We start from the raw sequence: 22552 nt of genomic DNA, 5'->3' as shown, positions 1-22552 counted from the left end.
TTGAGTTCATCACATACAAAATGGGAGCAAAACCAAAAGTGTTGCGTTTATATTTTTGTTGAGTATATATATGTGTGTGTATGCACTCTTCAGCTTATAGTGTCAATCAAAATTGTAATTAAAGGTTTGTGTGGGCCTCAAATGATTTTCAGATTTCAAAGTGGGCCCTGATGTTTTTTAAGTTTGGAAATGGCTGCATTAGATAATCAGTAAACAGTTAATGGGGAAAATATCTGATGCAAGAGGGGAGAAAACAGTCCACTTGATTGAGGGAATTACAAACTGAATTTAATGAGAATTTGAATTTCATAGGCTTTCCACCTACAACTTTCAATTTCAATTTATTTTCATTTATATAGCGCCAAATCACAAGGTCTAACCTTACTAACCCCCAGAGCAGCAGTGGTAAGGAAAAACTCCCTCTGAGGAAGAAACCTCAAGCAGACCAGACTCAAAGGGGTGACCCTCTGCTTGGGCCATGCTACAGACACAAATTACAAAATAATTCACAAAATGAATATACAGGAAATGCTGTTGGTGCACAGGACAGCAACAACAACAGAAATGATTTAGTATCACACACATTTATCATCCATTCTGTCTGCTTTTATCACTTTTTCCTTCATTCTCAGGTCAAGAAAAGCCATCAGAGCAGGAAAACACTGAGCCCAAAGCTCCTGAGACCATAAACCGCTATGGTAGTATTAACTCGCTGGACTCCACAGCTTCGTCTGGTATCGGCAGCTACAGCACTCAGATGTCGGGCACTGACAACCCAGAGCAATTTGAGGTCCTCAAACAGCAAAAAGAGATCATCGAACAGGGCATTGACCTGTAAGTTTTTGCTTTTAAACATTATTATTATTAATGTGTATTATTCAGTTATTAATGTCTGTGATTAATTTATTAATCACATTAATAATTGATTAATAACTGATAATTGATTAATAACTGATTAATAACAGACATACTATGTTCCACATTTGAATGTTACAGTTTCAACAAGAAACCAAAGCGAGGAATCCAGTACCTTCAAGAGCAAGGCATGCTGGGTACAACTCCAGAGGACCTTGCTCAGTTCCTGCACCAGGAAGAGAGACTTGATTCGGTAAGAAGTTTCCCTGTTGGCATTTGACTTGTCAGTTGTAACTGTAAAGAAGCTCAGTCATGCTCCTCCACTTTTAAATTACTTTTGCTTTTTCTATTTTTCATCTCACACTTTAATTATCAATAGAGTGCTTGTGAAATTGGAAAATATCTCCAAATAAATGAATAAAATAACTCATACCACAGAGAAAAGCAGACTGTCTAATAGCATTACACTGCCATCAACTGCCTCTAATAGAGACCTTGAAGTTGCGTAAATGTAAAGTCTCATGAGACATGCACTCTGCCTTGGCCTTGATCGGACAGCTGGTTTTGAGTGTCTACTGTTATCACTGTATTAAAGCGTTTATTAACTCTCCCTGCTCTGCCCACAGCTAATTACCTCTGACAGGTGTGTTCAGCCAATCAGGAGCTGGGAAACACCAGAATTGAGTATTCAGGTGTGAGTAGAGCAGGTAGACATGAAAACATGCAGGGCCGGTGTCCTCCAGGAGCAGATTTGCGCAGCTTTGCTTTATGGCATGTGGCTAGAAACACATGCACAAGGTCCTTGATCTGCACATTGCCTCCGGTGTATAGTTGAGCCTTTTTCATGGCAGCATGCCGACGTCGGTGTGTGAGCATGTGTATGAATGAGGGAATGGCAGGCATCATTGTAAAGCACTTTGCACATCTACTTCAAATGAAAAAATGCTACAGAAATGTAGTTCATTTAACATTTCATGCCTTGACAAAACCATAACATCAAATCTACACTGCTAGAATGGCCCTTTGGCCCTAACAGTGGTAAACAGTGAAGGTGTTGCATGTGACAATAACAACAAAAGCCGTGTATATGTACACATCAGTCTCAAATAAAGTGACATGACGAGCAGCATCTCTGCTTGTCTGGATACTATGACAAATGCTTGGTTCATAATTAGTGTGATAATAAATTTTAAAAATACTGACAATTACCTTGACCTCTCTTTTATTTGCTTAGACTCAAGTTGGAGAGTTCCTTGGGGACAATGACCGTTTCAACAAAGAGGTGATGTACGCCTACGTGGACCAAATGGATTTCCAGGGCAAAGACTTTGTGTCTGCATTAAGAATGTTTCTGGAGGGCTTTCGGCTCCCCGGAGAGGCCCAGAAGATTGATCGACTCATGGAAAAATTTGCAGCAAGATATCTGGAATGCAATCAGGGGTGAGTTAAGATCTGTTGATGGTATGATTTTTTTTTTTTTTCTTTTAAAGGGCCAGCATTGTTTGTTTTGTTTGTAGAAACATTTGTTCAAGAATTCACAGGCAAGCCCTGATGTCAGTGTGGCATGAAACCATGTGTGGGTTGTTTCTCAACGTATGTAGTGCTGTTTTGAGGACCACACACTTCTTCTGACAGTGTTGCAGTGCTTGTATTTCCTTGGTGTCAAAGCTTTCTCCCTGATGGTATAAAAAGCTCTCAATGCCAGATATACTACAATATATACAGTACGAAGGGCTACTGAGAGGTTTTGAGCCTGACCCAGAAAAAGCAGGGTGTGGTTTCCGATCTTTTGTATTCTGAGAAATCAGTATTTTTCGAGAATGTTTGAAATTTTGTCTCACTGGGTGCAGTGTTGAGAAATGTTGGTTTCTCAGAATACGAAAGATGGAGAATCAATCAATCAATCAATCAATTTTTTTTTTATATAGCGCCAAATCACAACAAACAGTTGCCCCAAGGCGCTTTATATTGTAAGGCAAGGCCATACAATAATGATGTAAAACCCCAACGGTCAAAACGACCCCCTGTGAGCAAGCACTTGGCTACAGTGGGAAGGAAAAACTCCCTTTTAACAGGAAGAAACCTCCAGCAGAACCAGGCTCAGGGAGGGGCAGTCTTCTGGGAAATAATTAATGGCATTATCTGAATCTGCATACAATTCTCCAGTGTCTCCCATGACCCTGAAAGCTTGGTTTCTTTGTTATCTTGGGCTCTGAAAGTGCAGAAGCCTTTGACATTCTATGATCTATATGCTCAATATTCTTTACTATGTAACATTCAAACAGCATTGACATTCACAACTGAACACATCGGACTACGAGGCCAAGATCAACAACTTGCTCAGTGACTCCAATACATACGAACGTCTGAAGAGAGACCCCACGAGCGGCTATAAGAAGAAAATCATTAGCTACCTCCAAAACCTCCATGCATCTATGGACTGCCCAAAATCCACAAACAGGACGTGCCACTCAGGCCTATTGTATGTAGCACAGATTCCATCACGTACAATTTGGCCAAGCACCTCAAGTGGATTTTGGCTCCTCTAGTGGGTAACTCAGACCACCATGTGGAGAACACACAAGATTTTGTGAACAAGATCAAGGACCTGCAGCTGGAGGCAGATGAAACAATTGTCATTTGATGTGACTTCGTTGTTCACCTGCATCCCCACCGCTGAGGCCGTCTCAGCTGTGAGGCAGAGACTGCTGGAGGATGTGTCTCTACTTGAAAGAACCAAACTCACACCAGACCACATCTGCCAACTCTTGGAGATCTGTCTTAACACCACGTATTTCCTGTTTAGGGGGAATTACTACAGGCAGATTCATGGTTGTGTGATGGGGTCTCCGGTATCCCCCATTGTGGCCATTCTGTACATGGAGCAAGTGGAGAAGACAGCCTTGACATCTTTCACGGGCATCTCTCCCAGTCACTGGTTCAGATATGTTGATGACACATGGGTTAAAATCAAGCAACAGGAAGTTGAGGACTTTAGAGAACACATCAACTCGGTGGACGCCAATATCAAGTTCACACGTGAGGATGCCAGAAACAACCATTTAGCCTTCTTGGACTGTGATGTTACGATTGGAGAGAACAGGCAGCTCCAGACAGGGGTTTACAGAAAACCAACTCACACTGACCAATATCTGGTCTTTGGCTCAAACCACCCCCTTGAACACAAGCTCGGGGTGATCAGGACGCTTCAACACAGAGCCCTACAGGTGCCCACAACTGCAGAGGGAAGGGCTAAAGAACAACAACTTGTCCGGAAAGCCCTCACAGTATGTGGGTACCCACGATGGTCCCTGGACAAAGTGCAGAAGTCCCAGAGAACAAAGAGACCAGATAGACAGGAGACGGAGACAAGAAGAAGAGGAGTGTCTCTCCCTTATTTAGCAGTTAACACCTTGAGACAGAAATTAGTTCACCCTAAATAACCCTAGTTACAAACAGAGCAATGTAGTGTATTCTATCAGATGTCAGGAAAACTGTAACGAACACTACATAGGTGAGACTAAGCAACCTTTACACAAAAGGCTATACCAGCACCGCAGAGAGGATGCCAGTGGACCTCAGTCTGCAGTTTATCTCCACCTTAAAGACACTAACCACATATTTGAGGACAAGGAAGTTAAAATATTAGCCAGAGAGGAGAGAGGGGTCAAGGAGGCATTCTTTGTGAAACGTTTGAAACCCAGCCTTAACCGAGGAGGGGGTCTGAGACACGCTTTATCCCATGTTTACAATGGGGTATTCAGGTCAAAGCATTTTCAGTCTTTTGTTCATGGTAATGGATCATTCACGTATATCAGCAGAGTTGTCAAGGGAGCCATCAGGAGAGGGTCCGTCCCATCATTAGGAGGGACAGCTGCCCTGTGCTAACTAGGGTGCTAGGAGGGTGCTAACTAGAACACAATAGGTGCTAATTAGAGCTATTGTTTAGTTACTAGCCTATAGCAGTCTGCCTCTCGGTAGGAGGGTTCTGGTTAGGTTTAAAACTCCAGCGTTTGACTTCTGATTATTCTTCTCTACAAGAGTCAAGATAGAAGTCAGACCACCAGAGCAAGAATTTTAGCTGAGGAAGCTTCTGCGATTTGAAGCGAAATGTCCTCGCGTCAAGCAACCCAGTCCAGTCGAAGATTCAAGCTTCTTTACTAAAGCATTGACATTCAATTACCTATCATCCATCAACATGGGGGGCACATTTTTTCATTTCCAGCCAGTCTTTAAGTCATCTTTAAGGCTGTCCTTACTCTGCTAAAATGTAGCTGTTTGTTTGGGCATTCCTGGTGCTGAAATCTTACATTTGTTCCAATTATAAATCCTTGCAAACAAGAATTTGGGCTATATAGGAAGCAGTAACTCCTCCCAAACTATTTGGTGGATTTCTATGAAAGTTCACACAATTGTTGATCACCATGTGGATATGTGTATGAAGGGAAATAATTCCAGCCTGGTATCTTCAAGGGGACATCACTGGAATTGTGTGTTTTATTGATGTATCATATGATGATGCCCTCATAAATGCAACTCCTCCTCATCTGGTTTGTGGATTTCAGTAAAACCTTGCACAGAAGTAGCACACCATATAAAGATGTGCATAATGCAAGATTCTGGTCTAATGTCTTCAAAAAGAAACAATCTGCATTTAATTGATGCATTAGAATGTATGATGACTTCAAAAGTGCAACTCTTCCTAAACCACTTCATGGATTTCAATGAAACTATCAAACACTGGCAACACAACATATAAAGATGAGCATAAAGGAAAATAATTCCAGGCCAACATCTGGAAGAGATCATGATTCAGCTTCTTCTTCTTTTTTTTACATCATATACAGTAGTGTTCAGAATAATAGTAGTGCAATGTGACTAAAAAGATTAATCCAGGTTTTGAGTATATTTCTTATTGTTACATGGGAAACAAGGTACCAGTAGATTCAGTAGATTCTCACAAATCCAACAAGACCAAGCATTCATGATATGCACACTCTTAAGGCTATGAAATTGGGCTATTAGTAAAAAAAAAAAGTAGAAAAGGGGGTGTTCACAATAATAGTAGCATCTGCTGTTGACGCTACAAACTCAAAACTATTATGTTCAAACTGCTTTTTTAGCAATCCTGTGAATCACTAAACTAGTATTTAGTTGTATAACCACAGTTTTTCATGATTTCTTCACATCTGCGAGGCATTAATTTTGTTGGTTTGGAACCAAGATTTTGCTTGTTTACTAGTGTGCTTGGGGTCATTGTCTTGTTGAAACACCCATTTCAAGGGCATGTCCTCTTCAGCATAAGGCAACATGACCTCTTCAAGTATTTTGACATATCCAAACTGATCCATGATACCTGGTATGCGATATAAAAGCCCAACACCATAGTAGGAGAAACATGCCCATATCATGATGCTTGCACCACCATGCTTCACTGTCTTCACTGTGAACAGTGGCTTGAATTCAGAGTTTGGGGTCGTCTCACAAACTGTCTGCGGCTCTTGGACCCAAGAAGAACAATTTTACTCTCATCAGTCCACAAAATATTCCTTCATTTCTCTTTAGGCCAGTTGATGTGTTCTTTGGCAAATTGTAACCTCTTCTGCACATGCCTTTTATTTAACAGAGGGACTTTGCGGGGGATTCTTGCAAATAAATTAGCTTCACACAGGCATCTTCTAACTGTCACAGCATTTACAGGTAACTCCAGACTGTCTTTGATCATCCTGGAGCTGATCAATGGGTGAGCCTTTGCCATTCTGGTTATTCTTCTATCCATTTTGATGGTTGTTTTCCGTTTTCTTCCATGCATCTCTGTTTTATTGCCCATTTTAAAGCATTGGAGATCATTGTAGATGAACAGTCTATAATTTTTTGCACCTGCGTATAAGTCTTTCCCTCTCCAATCAACTTTTTAATCAAACTAATCAAACTACGCTGTTCTTCTGAACAATGTCTTGAACATCCCATTTTCCTCAGGCTTTCAAAGAGAAAAGCATGTTCAACAGGTGCTGGCTTCATCCTTAAATAGGGGACACCTGATTCACACCTGTTTGTTCCACAAAATTGATGAAGTCACTGACTGAATGCCACACTACTATTATTGTGAACACCCCCTTTTCTACTTTTTTTTTACTGATAGCCCAGTTTCATAGCCTTAAGAGTGTGCATATCATGCCAATATTCGAAAATCCCTGGATCTTGGATTGGTGGTTGCTAAAAGACTGATACTGAGAGATTGGAAGTCCCCTGTTCCTCTTGGATTGGTGGTTGCTAAAAGACTGATACTGAGAGATTGGAAGTCCCCTGTTCCTCCTTCATTTCAGCTTTGGGGCAGTGAAATGATGACCATAATTCAAATGGAGAAACTCCGTCTTAGTTCAATGGACATCTTTTTTTTTTAATCTGGGGTCCATTTCTGCATTATTTTGACATTGTGAATCTGTAATCATTTGTAACTGTCATGCATCTGAACCTTGTTTGTTTGTTTGTGTGTTTTCTTGTATTATTTGAAAAAATTATAAATAAAATATATATATATTAAAAAAAAAGAGTGTGCATATCATGAATGCTTGGTCTTGTTGGATTTGTGAGAATCTACTGAATCTACTTTTACCTTGTTTCCCATGTAACAATAAGAAATATACTCAAAACCTGGATTAATCTTTTTAGTCACATAGCACTACTATTATTCTGAACACTACTGTATGTCAGTTACATGAACAGAGGTTGGCCGTCTTGTTAATTGAGACGTTTTATCAAAGACGCTTTCCTGCCATGATACATAATACAAGCAGTAGTCCAGCAGATAACAGAATATTTACAGAAGAATCTTTCAAACGATGAGATAAGCACCTACCATGGTCAGGTAGGGGTCAGTAAAGAATTACTCAGGGGTTAAAATTTAAAAGATGCTCCAATCATATTGAAATGTATGCCACGTTATTTGTCTGATCATAAAGATTCCAAAAACATATAGTTTAGACTCTCTATGATATGGAGTTATGGGGTAAAAACAGGAAAAATGGTGACAATGTGTCAATTTCAGTTTGTACAGGGTTGACCTTTACTTTAGACATCAAACATTCAAAACAATAAAAACTATTTAATTTAAAAGAGTGTTTCATTTATCTGCTGCACGACAAGCATCTGGTATTACAGAGAAGGGGTTACCATTATGTGAACTTGCTCACTGATTTCTAGCTATGTATTATCCCCAATACTGCTAAAATTTAAGGTATCTTCCAAAATGCCAAATGATGCAATATTTGAGAAACAAAGCAATACAGGCAGTTACCAAAAGAGTACAAATAAATGCACAGTCTGCTTCACTGATGTAGCATTGTTATTCCAAAGTCAACTTGCTACTCTTTCAGCCGACCCTCTAATTTTTAATAGATTTCCAATCACTGAATATTCTTTTCTCTATATTCTTCAGACAAACGCTCTTTGCCAGTGCTGACACCGCGTATGTCCTTGCCTACTCCATCATTATGTTGACAACGGATCTTCACAGTCCACAGGTCAGCACACTGCCCAAATTTAGGCAGCAGCATTTTGGGAAGTCATTGTGACAGCAGCCATTCTCTTTATCAGTGCAGCACAATTCATCTTAGCAGCATTTGACTTGTCCTCATTCTTGTCTCTGAAGGTGAAGAATAAAATGACAAAAGAGCAATACATCAAGATGAACCGAGGCATCAATGACAGCAAAGATCTACCTGAGGAATATCTCTCAGCCATCTATGATGAGATTGCGGGGAAAAAGATCGCCATGAAGGAAACGAAAGAGCTCACCATCAAATCCAATAAGCAGAGTGAGTCACACTGCTGTGTGCTGAGACGCAGGTTCTATTCGACGCGTGTTGTGTTGAATCTCCTTATGTTATTAATACGGGATATTATCCAGTTATCTGTGCTGATTTATTTTTTTTATTAGACTTGGAGTTATCAGAGTTTCATCAAATATAAAGTAATGAGATTCAGTGATTACTTAGTAACGCGTTACTCTAATCTGACCACTTCTTTTAGTAACGAGTAATCTAACGCGTTAATCTTTCCAAGTCAGTAATCAGATTACAGTTACTTCTCCATGTCACTGTGCGTTACTGTTATTTTTCATTGTGGGTCGATAGCAGCATTAAACTTGGTCCGTGGGCAGGGGGTCGGGGTTCCACTGAACGTCCCACTTTAAGCGAGCTGTGAGCTTTTCATCCGCGTTTTTTTGCAGCTGCTCGACTCGTCCTCACCTCTTAAAGGGCGGTGATCAGCACACCTGCACTGAGCTTTACGAAGACATTTTTATACTTTTTTCCTCCTTTATTTAGAATTCTGAGCTGAGCTGCTCCGTATCGTCTCGTTAAAAACAGCTGATCCTCGGCGACGCGTCAACAACTAACACTATTTTCCACTCAAATGCACCTAAACTCTCTTTCTGAGGACCACATGATGTGAAAACGCAATAAAACTTTCTTACCTGTAAATCTGGTCCTGTTTTCTGCATAAATAAATGTTATCCATTCTTTGTGCTCAAACGCCAAAGCAGGGGCGAATCCAGATGGGATGGGGGCGTGGGGGAGGGATGTGCCCCCCCCTACAACAGCCCTAGATTAAAGGTCCAGTTTTGAAGCTGTTTTTACTACAACTACTAATACTACTTAAAATAACAATAATTTCGACAAGTAAAATGTTTAGAGAGAATTTAAATGTTAGAAAAATGTTAGAATTTAAGTTACATTTATAAACAATGTAGGTTTGAAATTGCAAGTTTTACTGTTACAGTGCTGTCAACAGTTAAATATGAGGTCAAGAAAGAGGTCTTTATTTTACTTTTTATAAAACAAGTATTTATTTTCATTGAAGTCAAGAAAGGGTGACTATAAAGTGAGTTTTGGCAAAACAGGTATCATTGTCATGTTGACGTGGGTTGTTGTCGGCAGCTGGGGAAAGTAACTAAAAAAGTAACTAGTAATCTAACTTAGTTACTTTTACAATTGAGTAATCAGTAAAGTAACTAAGTTACTTTTTCAAGGAGTAATCAGTAATCAGTAACTGGATTGCTTTTTCAAAGTAACTGTGGCAACACTGATGAGATTTGGCTGGTGGGTGATAAAAGTCTGTGCTGGTGAGTCACCTTCAGATAAGGTTACAGTTAGCACATAGTAATCATAGAAAGGAAAGAAATTACAACAGTCTTTTCATTGGAACACATTCAGGTACTATAAGCACTGCCAGAACTGTTTTTGAACTATTCTGAAATTATTCACAGAGCTTCACTTTTTTCCACATTTTAATTACAGCCTTATTTCAAAATGGAGTACATTAATTTTTTCCCCCTCAAAATTGTGCTCACAACACCCCATAATGACAACATAGAAAAAGTTTTTTTTTCTTCAACTTTATTAAAAATAAAGTAAGAAATCACATGTACATAAGTATTCACACTCTTTGCTCAATACTTTGTTGATGCACCTTTGGCAGCAATTACAGCCTCAAGTCTTCTTAAATATGATGCCAAAAGCTTGGTGCACCTATCTTTGGGCAGTTTTGCCCATTCCCCTTTGCATCACCTCTCAAGCCTCATCAGGTTGGATGAGGAAAGTCAGAGCACAACAATTTTCAGATCTCTCCAGAGATGTTCAATCAGATTCAGGCCTGGCGTCTGTCTGGGCCACTCAAGGACATTCACAGAGTTGTCCTGAAGCCACATCTTTGATATCTTGGCTGTGTGCTTAGGGTCATTGTGCTGCTGAAAGATGAACTATTGCCCCAGTCTGAGGTCACAAGTATGTGCATGCTGTCCTCACGTGGAAATGCATAAAAACATATATCGCCTTTGTGAGGGGTTGCAGCGGCCGCACAGCACGCACATCGACAGGCTGTCCAGGAGAAAAGGCCCGTCAGATCATGTGTACACTCAGCTGTTGATCTGAATGTCAAGCTCACACGTGGGTGGTGTACCATTCAGATCGCTAAGTGTACACAAGATGCACCTGAGTTCAGTTCTGAGCTTCATGGCAAAGGCTGTGAATACTTATGTACATGTAATTTCTTACCTTTTTTATTTTTTATAAATTTGCAAAAATCTCCCAAAAAAAAAAACAAAAAACTATTTTTGAAATTTCCATTATGGTGTATTGTGTGTAGAATTTTGAGGGGAAAAAAGAATTTCATCCATTTTGGAATAAGGCTGTAAAATAAAATGTGGAAAAAGTGAAGTGCTGTGAATACTTTCTGGATGCACCGTATACCAGAGAGAATTAGTTGATTTATTCATGTTTGTGTTCAGTTTTTCAGAAATGCAAATGAAGCTTCTTGAAATTTCATTATTCACATTTTTTCCCTTCAGTTTTTCTGCTTCATTTTAGCAGAGCTTTTTAGATTATAAAAGGTGCAGGATATTAATTTCTTTCTTTTGGAGGGTGTAAAACAGTGGTGTCCAAAGTGTTCCAGAAACACCCAAGAGGGTGCAGGTTTTCTTTGCAGCCACTGACTCCAGCAGGTGATTTCATGATTAACATCACTTTGAGCAGATGGAATGAGTTAATTAGTTAAATCACCTGCTGGAGTCAGTGGCTGCAAAGAAAACCTGCACCCTCTTGTGCGTTTCTGGAACACTTTGGACACCACTGGTCTAAAATCATAATTGTTTTTAAATTTGTGTTTTCTTTCTCAGGTGTTGCCAGTGAGAAGCAGAGGCGTCTCCTCTATAATGTGGAGATGGAACAGATGGCCAAGACGGCTAAAGCTCTGATGGAGGCAGTCAGCCACGTTCAGGCTCCCTTCACCAGCGCCACGCACCTGGAGCATGTCAGACCCATGTTCAAGGTAACACGAGCGCATGCTCACCTATGAACAGGCGTACTGTTAGACATAGAAACTGATTCCCTGTCTGCTTTATCATTCTTAAGCTGGCGTGGACGCCCTTCCTGGCCGCTTTCAGCGTGGGTCTTCAGGACTGTGACGACACTGAGGTGGCCTCACTATGCCTCGAGGGAATTCGTTGCGCCATCAGGATAGCTTGCATTTTCTCCATACAGGTACTGCAGTCACAGTTTGGAGGATTCGAGACTAATCTCTTCCTCTACATTATTTTTGACAGGCTTTTTTTGTCTCTGTTCCAGTTGGAGAGAGATGCCTACGTGCAGGCCCTGGCCAGGTTCACCCTGCTGACCGCCAGCTCTGGCATTTCAGAAATGAAGCAGAAGAACATAGACACCATCAAGACCCTAATCACTGTGGCTCACACTGATGGAAACTACTTGGGAAACTCTTGGCATGAGGTTTGTTTTTCTGTTTGTCAGTAACTTTACTCGAAGCAACCAGTCTGCTCTGTATACGTCTGATTTCATTGGCTCACAGAAGCTAAGCAGTGTGCGGCCTCGTTAGTTCTTGGATGGGAGACCTCTTCGGAGCACCAGGGGCTGTGTGTGTTTCTCCAGGTAAAACTGGAGTTGCGTCAGGAAGGGCATCTGGTGTAAAACTTGTGCCAAATACCTATGCGGATCTGGCTGTATCCACTGTGGCGACCCCAAATGAATGGGAGCAGCTGAAACAACAACAAACTTTGCTCAAAATTATTTTGGCATTTGCATTCCCTTGTAGTCTTAAAAATTTTATTTTCTCATATCAGTGTCCTTAATTCCTCCTTTCCTGCAAGATGCAATGAACGTTAACACACTGGAGTTATATAAAAAAAAAAAAAAAACAACTAAGAATGCAATAGGAAAACCAAAGTGTACTTAAAAAAAGAGCATTGTATGAGGAGAAAAAAGGTCTGATACAGAAGCCGTTGCTGCACTCACAGGTGTCAGATTTGTTCATATTTTACAGATACCAGTGGAATTTAGTGACTATGAAACATACTGGTCAGTTCTTGTTTGTTTTTATACATGCTACTTTTATGTCTCCATTCAGATCATGAAGTGCATCAGCCAGCTGGAGCTCGCTCAGTTGATTGGTACAGGAGTAAAGGCGCGCTACATTTCAGGGACAGTGCGGGGAAAAGAGGGCTTCGTTGCAAGTACAAAAGAGCAGAATAACGACGAGTACCTGGGTCTAGGTACGCACCTGTTTGTATATGTTGGGTGCAAACAAAAGCCACAGCCGCCTGCTGTGTTCTTGTCCATTGCAGCTGCAGATTTTGACTGATGTGTTTAAATGTTTGAATCCTTATTGCTTCACAGTTGGAGGGACAGTGGACCGTAAGCAGATCGCCAGCATCCAGGAGTCCATTGGAGAGACCAGCTCTCAGAGTGTGGTGGTGGCTGTAGACAGGTAAAGCTTCACTTTCAGCTGCTGGTGTGTTTAGAAAACTGATTTTCCAAAACGCTCAGTGTGGCACTTGAAGAAAAACAAATGCTGCAAAATTAAGTTACTCCATAGAGTAGAGCTCTTCAACTGATTCCAGAAAGGGCTGAGAGGGTGCAGGTTTTCTTTGCAACCACACACTCCACCAGGTGATTTCACTGATTAACTGATTCCATCTACTCAAAGTGATGTTAATCAGTGATGAAATCACCTGGTGGAGTGTGTGGTTGCAAAGAAAACCTACACCGTCTCAGCCCTTTCTGGAATCAGTTGAATACCCCTGCTATACAGTGTCCCTCACCCCACCACCACACAACCCCATTTTTAATTGTTTTTGTATTATAAATTTTTAAGCCATGACAATTTCTCATTGGGAATATTGGTCCAGTGCTTAGTAAAGTTATGTATATGTTGTCACTAAAATGTAACCTTGATGGGGAAAAGAGGGTGGGGCCAGAGATAGTGACACAAATGCAGATTTCCTTTTTTTTTTTTTTATTAGTTTGAATTTAATGTGCAGGGGTTTTTATTTTATTGCTGTGCTCTGAAGAGCTTCTCATCTCAATAAGCAATATCCTCATATTGCGTGGCACAAGATCTCATCATACCCCAAATAATTAATCTTGTTCACAGAGGTTGTTGGTGCAGGAATTCCAGTTCTTTGTATCATTTTGACTTGTTCTTTTGAATAGTTTAAAATGCCAGCACACTGTAAATTCCTAGATTACGTGGTAGCGACATGCTACAATGCAAAAATAGCTTTTGTGCAGGAAGAAATTCAGCACACAGATGAGAGGTTAATGGCAACAGAACAAGAACTAACTGACTAATGACTTGATGTCCTGATATTTGAACCAGATACAGAGTTCAAGTCTGGGATTGAGTCTTAAATCATAAGAACTTCTTAGAAAACCTCAAAGAAAACACCCAATGGCAGATCGGGCAATAATTAATCAGCAGTATGGCAGACATTAGTGCATGATGCGTGACCTATAAGCTGATGAGTCAGGTTTTTTATTATAGGGCTGTTCAGAGGTTTGTCTGAATCTTTCATATTCTTCCATCTCTTATGTAAAGTATATGGTTTTTCTCAGTCATGTCACTCTGAACACATCTGATCCCATTAGATCTTAGAAGGTTAGGCAGTGTAGGTCCTGGGAGGTCGCAAGTAGCTGTGAGCATACCTTTCCATGTAAAGCTGGAGTTGTATCAGTAAAGGCATCCTTGCGCCAAATACTAATATGGATCTGTACCAGATCTGTTGTGGAAAACCAGGGTGACAAGGGACAATCACAAAATAAATTAAAATGTGAAGTGTGTTATTGCTCATCACTGTGTGTTGCTCAGATATAATGAGCAGATGATTGTTGATCATTTATATTACACACTATATTACAGTATTCCAGGCAAGATATATTACAATGGTGTGTCACGGTTTAGGTGAGGAGTATAGACAGACACACACAAAGAGACCTGCCAGTTTATTAACACAAGCAAAATGGAGTAACACACTGATGTTCCAAATGCCACTAACCACAAAACACACACACATTCTAGTTAAATACTGTATCAAACGTGGTTATAAGTGGGTTTTTATATTGCAAATCTTCTTATATTCGCATCAGAGATTTTTCTTGCCCCGTTGATGTTTTTCCAGTTCTTAAAAGGTATATTTGTAGTTTCTAATATCTTGTCATTGTAATGCAGATTTTGACCAAATATGATGCTATTGTCCTGTTTTAGGATATTCACAGGTTCGACAAGACTTGATGGTAATGCAATAGGTGAGTTTGCCTACATAGAGAATAAATGTTGCCCAACAAATGGGTACATTGTGTCTATTTTAAACAGCTGTGAATTACTCACTCGTACAAACCTCATTTTCTCTGCTCATTGGCAACATCTTCTATGTATTTGTCAGTTGACTTTGTGCGCTGGCTGTGTGCTGTGTCCATGGATGAGCTGGCCTCACCTACACACCCACGCATGTTCAGCCTACAAAAAATAGTTGAGATCTCCTACTACAACATGGGACGCATCAGACTACAGTGGTCCAGGATCTGGGAGGTCATTGGTGATCATTTCAACAAGGTGGGTCGAGTTTGGCTCCCCAAAGGGAGTTGAGAGGGGACAGAAAGAGCTACAGAGTTTTCATTCTTTTCAACTTCCCTCCAGTGTTTGTCTTGGTACTGATGGACATATTGTTGCTGGAAAAGGTTTTGGAGACTTTGGTGTCAAGGACACATCCTTCAACAACACTTTGGTTCTCACCAAACTATAAAATAAGTTTGTGTGTACAAGTAACAAATACAATACTGTGATGTGGTCTGTTAATGCCAGCATGTCTATCTTGCAGTTCTGCATTGCAAGGTCATGTGTTTTAATTTGAGATGTAACTTCATGATGTCAAGCTCTGGATCTAGTAACCAGGAAATTGGTTGCATTGCCACTGAAATCCTCTTGGCCTTAATTTTATCACACAGAGGATTCATCATGAAGTTACAAGAGAATCAAAAAAAGAATATGACCGGCGGGCAAAAATGATAATGTCATCAATATCAGTAAAATGTTATCAGTTCCCATCCATCTGATAAATGAATTGCATAACTTTCCTGCTTTGAATAAAGCCAGCCGTGATGAAATGTGTTCTGCGTCCTTTCAGGTTGGCTGTAATTCAAATGAAGACGTTGCCATTTTTGCAGTGGATTCTCTCAGGCAACTATCCATGAAGTTTTTAGAGAAAGGAGAGTTGGCAAACTTCAGATTCCAAAAGGATTTTCTGAGACCTTTTGAGCACATCATGAAAAAGAACAGGTAAAAGGAGAAGCGTTACATTTATACTGCATTCCCCTAACTGGAAAATCACAAATTGGAATTGTATGATTTACAGCACGTGTTCAAACCACCTGAAAACATGAATGCCTCCATGAGAGTTGATATTTTTTTTGCTCTGTCCCCACACTTAACTGTTATATCCCACATTGAATTTGTTTGCACTTCATTGAAACTGCATTATTGGGGAGGTGATGGTCTAGTGGCTAAGGGCTTGGGCTTGAGTTCAGAAGATCATGGGTTCAAATCTCCACCTGACTGGAAAATCACTAAGGGCCCTTGGGCAAGGCCTTTAATCCCCTATTGCTCCCAGTGTGTAGTGAGCGCCTTGTATGGCAGCACCCTGACATCGGGGTGAATGTGAGGCATAATTGTAAAGCGCTTTGAGCATCTGATTCAGATGGAAAAGTGCTATATAAATGCAGTCCATTTACCATTGAAACTGCATTATTGTCAGACCATTTGGCAATACAGTGCCTTGAAAAGATATTCCTCCGCTTGGTATTTCACACATTTTAAAAATACATTTCAAATACAAAAAGTATTTCAGGCTTCTCAATATAAAAATTCTAAAATTATCCTCCTTAAACTCAAACTCAAAGCAAAACTCTGCAGCTTTGCATAAATTTAAGAAATATATAAAACAAAGTTGATAGGGTTGCATAAGTAATTTGGTATAGCACACGTAAATAATGAGTTTTATTGCCAGTTTTCTTCAGACAGATCAGGGGAATGTATACATGAACATTTCCAAGCCACTGAATATGTCTTGGATTTTTACATCAGTTATAAAGGAATACAAATGGTATGGCACTCTGTGGCAAATCTGTGGCTGTGATTGGAGAAATTAAGAACAGTGCAAGTTTTGGATTTTGGATCATTGAGGAGCGCTTCATCCCAGCATTTTTATTTAAAAAGAAATGCTGTTTGTGGCTTTTATTTTTACGGCAACAATAAACAGCTAACTTCAAGCTTATGCTAATGCTTCTCCTGTTTTCTTGGTTGTCAGGATCACAGGTTTTGCCCTATCTGTTTTGTTGCTTGAAAAGATGCTGCAGTGACAATAGCTGCACTTTTCTGAAAAGTTAACATATTGCCAACTTGGAGCACTCCGAGCGACTGCACCAAAAAAACAAACAAACCACGGCGCACCGTGGGGAAAGAAAACACTGGTTGCTGATCTCTTTTTTTGCTAGATGTGCGCATTCTCATCTGAAGCAATTGTAAAATGATGCTGTTGCTCAGAAAATATGCTCTGTGGATGTGGGCCTGAATTTCACATTGCAGGCTTCTGCATCTTATGTTGCTGTTTTTGTTTTTTTGCTCATGGACAAGCCGCAAGCTGGTATTTTGACTACCCTGCTTCTGCTTGTGGTATGCTTTCATACACTGTTTATGAATTTACATAAAATACCCCCTCCCCTTCATTTGTTATTCTTGTAAATGACCCGTAGGAATCGTGCCTTTGCAGTACGTCTGATGGAAAAACGTTTCACTGCGGCACACTTTTCATTGATATGAAAGAATAGTGGCAGTGTGAGTCCTCCCACAGATTGAAGGGCTGAGAGCTTCAGCACAGAGGAGGTGGCATTCCTCCACATAAAGCCCGCAGCGCCGCGTATCCTTTAGACTCTCTCATGCTGCCCTCCACTGTGTGTGTACGAGCTGTAAGCAGAATCAGACTTTCTCTCATTCATAACTACTGAACAATTAGGAAAGCTCTTCGCTATGGCAACAACTGCTGCAAAGACAGCTGCTGCTGGGATAATGATTTTGCTTGAGAACATTATGAAGAGCTTTTAAAACTAATTGACATCAGTGAAGAGATGAATTTGCCACTTTTTAATTGACTCACAATTCTCCCTCTGCACCTCCTTGTTATGACTCGTTTTTGTAATTCTTGTCTTTCTTTCTATCTTCCCTCATTATTTGCTTTTTCCCCCCATCCCTATGTGTCACTGACTTGTCTCACCCCTTGCTCAGGTCTCCCACCATAAGGGACATGGTGGTACGTTGTATAGCTCAGATGGTGAACTCCCAGGCTGCCAACATCCGCTCTGGCTGGAAGAACATCTTCTCCGTTTTCCACCTGGCTGCTTCTGACCAGGATGAGAGCATTGTCGAGTTGGCCTTCCAGACCACCGGCCACATCGTCAGTAAGTCCATGCATGTGCACACATTTTTGTGTCATGAAGATTCTTGAATGACATCCAGTATACAGATGTTGGATTTCACCCTTTTTTTGTTAATCATCCTGCCTCCACCTCTCTATCTCCCAGCAAATGTATTTGAAAAGCACTTTGCTGCCACCATCGACTCCTTCCAGGATGCTGTAAAGTGTTTGTCCGAGTTTGCCTGTAATGCTTCCTTCCCAGACACCAGTATGGAAGCCATCCGCCTGATCCGACACTGCGCCAAATATGTCTCTGAGAGACCACAGGTTAGCATCGCATCCCATATCCATACTATATGTTCACAAAGAGTGATTTCTCTGGCAACCACCATTAGTCATAAACAATACGTGGTGGATACTTGATACTCATGTGGGGAGTGGACAAGCTGAGTTGATTTTAGGGGATATGCATATTAATGAGGATGAAAATTTGTTTTAGTATAGCACTAGTTATTCACGAATATGACAGATTTTATATGCTGTGTGTGTGTGTGTGTGTGTGTGTGTGTGTGTGTGTGTGTGTGTGTGTGTGTGTGTGTGTGTGTGTGTGTGTGTGTGTGTGAGCGAACTAAATTTGTCAATATTCCCATTTGCTTAGTGTATCTTAAAGCACTGCAGGCAAAGCATACACAAAAATCCTACAGCAACAAACTCCTAAACAGACAAGAGCGTCTGCATTTTAGGGAGGGTGGGGATCACGTAGTACGCATCAGGGTGTATACAATATGTTAGTGTGCATTCGTGTAGGAGTTTTAATTCTGTCTCTAGGGAGCAACAGCACATCAGTCATGGTGTTTTTCTGTCTCATTCCTCTGGCAGGCATTCAAGGACTACACCAGTGATGACATGAATGTAGCAACTGAAGATCGTGTGTGGGTGCGGGGGTGGTTCCCTATTCTCTTTGAACTTTCCTGCATCATCAACCGGTGTAAACTGGATGTCAGGACCAGGTAGGTGGAGGCCAACTTTGACTTGCATTAGCAAAGCAAATTCCTTCAGTCATTCATTTTTGATGCCCATTTTCTCCAATGAAGGGTCATGGGGGTGCTGGAGTCTATCCCAGCAGTCATAGGGTGAGAGGTGGGGTACACGCTGGATAGGACAGCAGACTTTCATAGGGCCACATATAGACAGACAAACATATTCACACCCTCGCCTACAGTCAATTTAAAGTGCATGTCTTTCAAAATGAGAGGAAGCCGGAGGGAACCCAGGCAAACACAGGGAGAGCATACAAACTCCACACAGAAAGGACCAGGAGGGATGTAATCCCAGGACCTTCTTGCTGTGAGGCAACAGTGCTAACCACTAATCCACTGTAATGCCCTAGCAAAAAAAAATTAAATAGGGTATTTTGACACCTATTGATGCCCACGTAGTTCACCATGAAAAATGTTTTCACCTAACTGTGCATTCCCTCACTTCTCTCTATTTGATAAATGTTTAAATATATACCAGTCAGTCACACAGTGTACAGTATACAGTCATGGATCTGTGTATTTATTTTGTCAGCTGACCAGTATTGATTTAACTAATGCCCCAATGCAGCAACTCTGTTCTTAATTCTCTTCACCTTCTAAACTGACATTGTTTTGTTTTTCTGTTGTCTTATAGCAAACTTAAACAATGTGTTGCTCAAAGCAACCAAAATTCTGCATTTGGCTGTGTTGGTGCATGGTGTCTGCAAGTATTTACTTCCTAACAAGAATGTCTGCGTTTCAAGCCAACCTGTGCTGTGTTTTTCATGTACATGTAGAGTTATGTTGTGAATGGCATCCGCCGTAAAAGATGACAATTTAACATGTGGAACTATACCAGATCGGTTGTGGGCATCCCAAGTGAAAACAGGAAAATCTAAAAGGAATTAGGCACTGTGTCCATATAGAGTATTTTTTCATGATTGGCAGCATCTATTTTCAATTGTTTTAAATGTGAATGGCGCATGTGTGGACATATGTGACTGCCTCGAGAAAAAAGCAGCGCACACAGCATCTTCTTTACAGAGTACGCATTTTTGTGGCCGCTCCAAGCCCTTTAAGTTGAAAATCTCTGAACTTTTCAGAAAGGTGATGTGATGTCACTGCAGCGCCTTTTGAGGTGATCAGTCAGATTCAGCAAATCTTGTCACTCTCATGGATGGAACGAAGTTTCTTCTTGCCATTTTAAAATAGAGACAAAAATAAAAATAAAAAATTACCAGTGATAGTAGGTTGCACAGATGCTGTCTTCCTGCTGAGGGTGAGTGCTTTTTGTCACAGTGCTTTATAATTTCAATTTAATTTTAAATTTATTTTCATTTATATAGCACCAAATCACAACAGAGTTGCCTCAAGGCGCTTCACACAAGTAAGGTCTAACCTTTCTAACCCCCACAGAAGCAGTGGTAAAGAAAAACTCTCTCTGAGGAAGTAGAGAAGCTTGAGTCTTCGACTGGACTGGGTTGCTTGACGTGAGGACGTTTCGCTTCAAATCACAGAAGCTTCCTCAGCTAAAATTCTTGCTCTGGTAGTCTGACTTCTGTCTTGACTCTTGTAGAGAAGAATAAACCAGAAGCCAACAAAAGCTGGAGTTTTTCCCTCTGAGGAAGAAACCTCAAGCAGACCAGACTCAAAGGGGTGACACTCTGCTTGGACCATGCTACAGACATAAATTACAGAACAATTCACAAAATGAATATACAGGAAATGTTTTTGGCGCACAGGACAGGAGGGTCTCCAGCACAAATACCACACCCATCTCTGGATGGAGCTGCACCTGAAACAGAGAGAAAAAACAGAATCAGGCATCAGAAAGACAAGAAATACAGTATAATTTGTCAGCATTAGACAATAAGAACAAGAAAAACAGGAAATACTAAGGTGATTGCCACCACTAGCTCTAAGCTTCTGTAAAGACCCAGAATTTAGGTAGAGTTGAGGCCGCGGCATGCTCCGTTTCCTAATAGAATGAATTAAAAGAGTAAAAAGCGTAGAACTATACTATGCCAGTATGCTAGCCATACAAAAGGGAAAATAAGTGCGTCTTAAGTCTGGACTTGAAAGTCTTCACAGAATCTGACTGTTTTATTGATGCAGGGAGATCATTCCACAGAACAGGGGCACGATAAGAGAAAGCGCTAAGACTCACAGACTTCTTTTTCACCCTAGGGACGCTAAGTAGTCCTGCACCCTGAGAACGCAAAGCCCGGGCCGATACGTAAGGTTTAATTAGGTCAGCTAGGTCGGGAGCTGCCAGTCCATGAACAATTTTATAGACTAGTAGCAGAATCTTAAAATCTGATTTCACTGGGACAGGAAGCCAGTGAAGGGATGCCAAAATGGGTGTAATGTGGTCAAGCTTTCTTTCGAGCCAAAAGTCTGGCTGCAGCATTTTGAACCAATTTTAGAGCCCTAATGCTAGACTGCGTTAAACCAAAAATAGAACATTACAGTAGTCCAATCTAGAAGAGATAAACGCATGGATCAGGGTCTCAGCATCAGCCATAGACAGGATGGGACGAATCTTCGCTATATTTCGCAGGTGAAAGAAAGCAGTCCTTGTAATAGTTCTAATGTGGCAGTCAAAGGCCAATGTAGGATCAAAAATTACCCCAAGGTTCCTCACTTTGTCAGTGAGATGTATGACATACGAGCCTAGGCTAAGTGTTAACTGGTGAAATTGATGCAGATGTCTCACTGGACCAAGAACCATCATTTCAGTCTTATCAGAGTTTAAAAGAAGTATCTAGACATCCAAATTTTCACTGATACAAGGCAATATTGTCCAGCCAATATTAATGTTTTTAACCGTTTAAACATAATTTATGACCTATGTCGAACATCAGCTGATGTCAAAAATAACACAATGTGAAATTTGCATCATAGTTAACTTAAATTGGCTCAAGTTGTAGTTTCTATAATAGATTGGAAAACATTATCAATCTTGAATTATTTATTTTGATTTATTTCACTCCACAAAGGCCCATTGAGGCTTGAAACAAGCCCATCATATACAGAAAATGGCCCATTTCTTCAGGCACTGAGGGGCCATTATCTCATATCACCCTAATGAAATATGAATCACTGCGTCACTTTAAAAAAAAAAACAAACAAAAAAAAAAACTTCATTTCAAACTGCGTGATTTCATGTTATCTTGGTGGGGAATTGTTAGAAAAACTATACAACATAAATGTTAGGGGAAATCTTGCTACCCGGTCTGTGGGGAGAAAAAGAATATCATTCAATATGTCAGCATATTGGATTTTAGAATGATCAAATATAGAAATCAGATGTCAAATATATAGCAGTTTTAAAAAATCCTGTATTGGTTTGGCTCTGTTTGTCTTGGAAACCAATCCCTTGAGGAACAGTGAATGCACTGAGCTGAGTTGTTGGGATACAGTG

The 22552-nt window shown here is 40.5% G+C and overlaps 1 protein-coding gene across 2 annotated transcripts in view; it reads left to right on the top strand.

The window, feature by feature from the left end:
* The window catches only part of arfgef1 (ADP-ribosylation factor guanine nucleotide-exchange factor 1 (brefeldin A-inhibited)), a 197198-nt gene that overhangs the window by 139691 nt on the left and 34955 nt on the right, over nt 1–22552 (top strand). For both annotated transcript variants that reach the window (XM_034169775.1, XM_034169783.1), the window contains 16 exons: nt 633–834; nt 997–1108; nt 2090–2295; nt 8294–8378; nt 8507–8672; nt 11531–11682; nt 11766–11894; nt 11979–12137; nt 12772–12916; nt 13041–13131; nt 14908–14948; nt 15086–15255; nt 15827–15978; nt 17980–18152; nt 18276–18436; nt 18989–19119. In XM_034169775.1, coding sequence (XP_034025666.1) covers nt 633–834; nt 997–1108; nt 2090–2295; nt 8294–8378; nt 8507–8672; nt 11531–11682; nt 11766–11894; nt 11979–12137; nt 12772–12916; nt 13041–13131; nt 14908–14948; nt 15086–15255; nt 15827–15978; nt 17980–18152; nt 18276–18436; nt 18989–19119 — 2275 coding nt within the window. The remainder of the gene's footprint in view (nt 1–632; nt 835–996; nt 1109–2089; nt 2296–8293; nt 8379–8506; nt 8673–11530; nt 11683–11765; nt 11895–11978; nt 12138–12771; nt 12917–13040; nt 13132–14907; nt 14949–15085; nt 15256–15826; nt 15979–17979; nt 18153–18275; nt 18437–18988; nt 19120–22552) is intronic.

This window comes from Thalassophryne amazonica, chromosome 1 (genome assembly GCF_902500255.1).
Source record: "Thalassophryne amazonica chromosome 1, fThaAma1.1, whole genome shotgun sequence".
In the NCBI taxonomy this organism is placed as follows: domain Eukaryota; kingdom Metazoa; phylum Chordata; class Actinopteri; order Batrachoidiformes; family Batrachoididae; genus Thalassophryne; species Thalassophryne amazonica.
This window is presented reverse-complemented; position numbering and strand designations above follow the sequence as displayed.